Here is a 2384-nt window from a genome sequence, read left to right as displayed (position 1 = left end):
CAGTGTCCAGTCAGTAACCGGGGGGTTCCCCCTGTGGCTGATCATGCCAATCCAGAAGTGACAGTGCCACGCCACTGACAGTTCTGGATATGCCACTGCCACTTCCAGGTGGGTGTGATCAGCTGTGGGGGGACCGCAGGGATCACTTCTCCTTGTGTCCCCACTCCCCAGCCAGCACTCTCAAGGGGGGCACGAGTGGTTTCGCCTGTCCCCCCTGCCCAGGAATGCAGGCTGTCAGGGGGTGCACCAGTACTCGCAGGGGGTGCATGTGCACCCCTGTGCACCCCCTATGTGTCACCACTAAGGGAGAGGAAGCTTGGAGACTTTGGCAGCAGCAGCAGTTGGTTTGACAGGGAGAGTGTGAGCAGTAGTCTGAGGTCCATACATTAATGCCTTGTGAGGTTCATGTCATCCATGGGCCACCAGTTGGACATCTCTACTGTATGGTGTTAGGCCTATTAGTTAATGCCTCTGACCCTCAGTTTCCACCTATGTAAAAAGGGATAATACATCTGCTACTTAACTTGCCTTGCAGAGTTAGTGCAAGTTTGGCATCATTCCTGTTGGTTGTTTAAAAAATTCAGTGGGTATTTTTATAAGAACTGTTCCATATTCATGGGTTAGTTGTACTGCTTATTGCTTGCTGATTTTCCTGGACTTCACAACTCAAGAGTTGAGTGAATTAAAGTAAGTTTAAGATGCTTTAGCTCACAATTTAGCACAGAGAGCTCATTGACTGACTGTTTGTTTTAAACATTCATGTGCATTTTTGCTTCTTCTGCTTTCAGAATTATGGTTTGGAGACAGAAAACCTAAGAACACTTTCTCACAAGCTGAATGCCTCAGCCAAAAATCTTCAGAACTTTATAACGGGTAGAAGGAGGAGTGGCCATTATGATGGCAGGGCCTCCAGACGACTGCCAAATGATTTTCTTACCTCTGTGGTTGACCTGATTGGTGCTGCCAAGAACTTGCTAGCCTGGCTGGACAGGTAATTTATAATTTTTTGATTCTTTCCATGGAAAGAGTAATTTTTTTCACTTGTCTGCCTTATCTCTTGCACTTTTTCTCTTCCTTCTAGTATTAAGTGCTAATATTAGAATTCCAGTTAGATGTTTAGCTTTGTAAATTTGTTGTATATTTAAAGACCAGGCTTCATAGACCAGGCTTCAAGACCTCAAGGGTTGGTTGTGGGATGCTGGAGTTTCCTTTGGTTCACCAGTTTAAAATCTCCCCCTGGCTGATGGCAGCCTATATGAAATTAATTATTTTGGCTCTATTCCTAGTGACAAATGTACCTGTCACCTCTGTAGATGGCAATATCATTGGCAATTTCAGAAGGGAGTCTAAGGTTAAATGAACATGGAAATTTAACTTCCTTGTAACCAGAAAAAAAGGGACGAGTAGTCACAGTAAGTCAGGGTTAACAAAAATTAAGGCAACAGAATGGGAAGCTTGCAACGTGGCTCTCCAGGCTTCATATCTGTTCTTGGATAGTTTTAGTTGATAATTGATGATACATTTCCTCTTTTATGAATTATGAATCATTGTACCAAGAAGCTCTTGGCTTGAACTTTTTGTTAAAATATTTACTATATACAAGTTAAGCTTTTCATGGATTCTGCATACTATTGGACATGTAAGTTACACCTCAAAAAGCATCTTAGTAGTAAAACATGCTAAAGTATGACCAGATTTGAGCAGTCATACTCTCACAGGCTGCAAATGTGTTATTTCTCATAAGAGCAATGGAGTCTGGAGTCTCATAAGAAATATGGGCCTTGGAGATTCCAAGGAAAACATATGTCCTGCAAGTAGTTGTCACTTTCTCAGTAGGAGGTACTCTTCTCCTAGAATGACTTCAGAAGTAAGGCTCTCATGCTCCTTGAGAGCAGTGGTTGTCAACTGGGGGTATGCATACCCCTAGGGCTACTTAAAAGGTCATAGGGAGTATGCAAAACCGATTTGGCTGATAATGTGGCCAATTAAATGTGGTGTGCATGTGTGCAGCCACAGCGCAGCATGCAGGTGGCCAGCAGTGCAGCCTGGCAGTGTGGAGAGCACCCATGTCTGCCTGATAAGTCTGTTGTGAGGAAAGGGACGTGGGGGGGCAGGGCACAGATTGAGGCCCCAGCAATGGGGAAGGGAGTGGGTCTAGGGCAGAGGTATGGGCTGCCCAGCCAGAGCTGGGCACAGGATTGAGCTGCATGCAGGGGGTGGCTCCTGCCACTATGTACACCCCTGGGAGGGCATGTGCCCTTAGATCTGCGCACATGGCAGGGGCAGGCTGCTGCTGCAGGCTGGAGCCAGCAAGGTGCTGGGTTCTTCCTGGCAGGGGACTGGGCCGGGCTGCGCTTGGGGCAGATGGCAGCAATGCTGGGAGT

General features: G+C 46.4%; 1 protein-coding gene across 1 annotated transcript in view; it reads left to right on the top strand.

Annotated features, from left to right (window-relative positions):
* Positions 1-2384, top strand: part of LOC109300344 (connector enhancer of kinase suppressor of ras 2-like) — a 444864-nt gene that overhangs the window by 60984 nt on the left and 381496 nt on the right. Inside the window, exon 3 of the mRNA XM_019521027.1 lies at positions 789-991. Coding sequence (XP_019376572.1) covers positions 789-991 — 203 coding nt within the window. The remainder of the gene's footprint in view (positions 1-788; positions 992-2384) is intronic.

Source organism: Gavialis gangeticus, unplaced genomic scaffold (genome assembly GCF_001723915.1).
Source record: "Gavialis gangeticus isolate Ggan-Ray unplaced genomic scaffold, GavGan_comp1, whole genome shotgun sequence".
NCBI lineage: Eukaryota > Metazoa > Chordata > Crocodylia > Gavialidae > Gavialis > Gavialis gangeticus.
The sequence above is the reverse complement of the archived record's forward strand: the minus strand, read 5'-3'. Positions and strand labels throughout refer to the sequence as shown.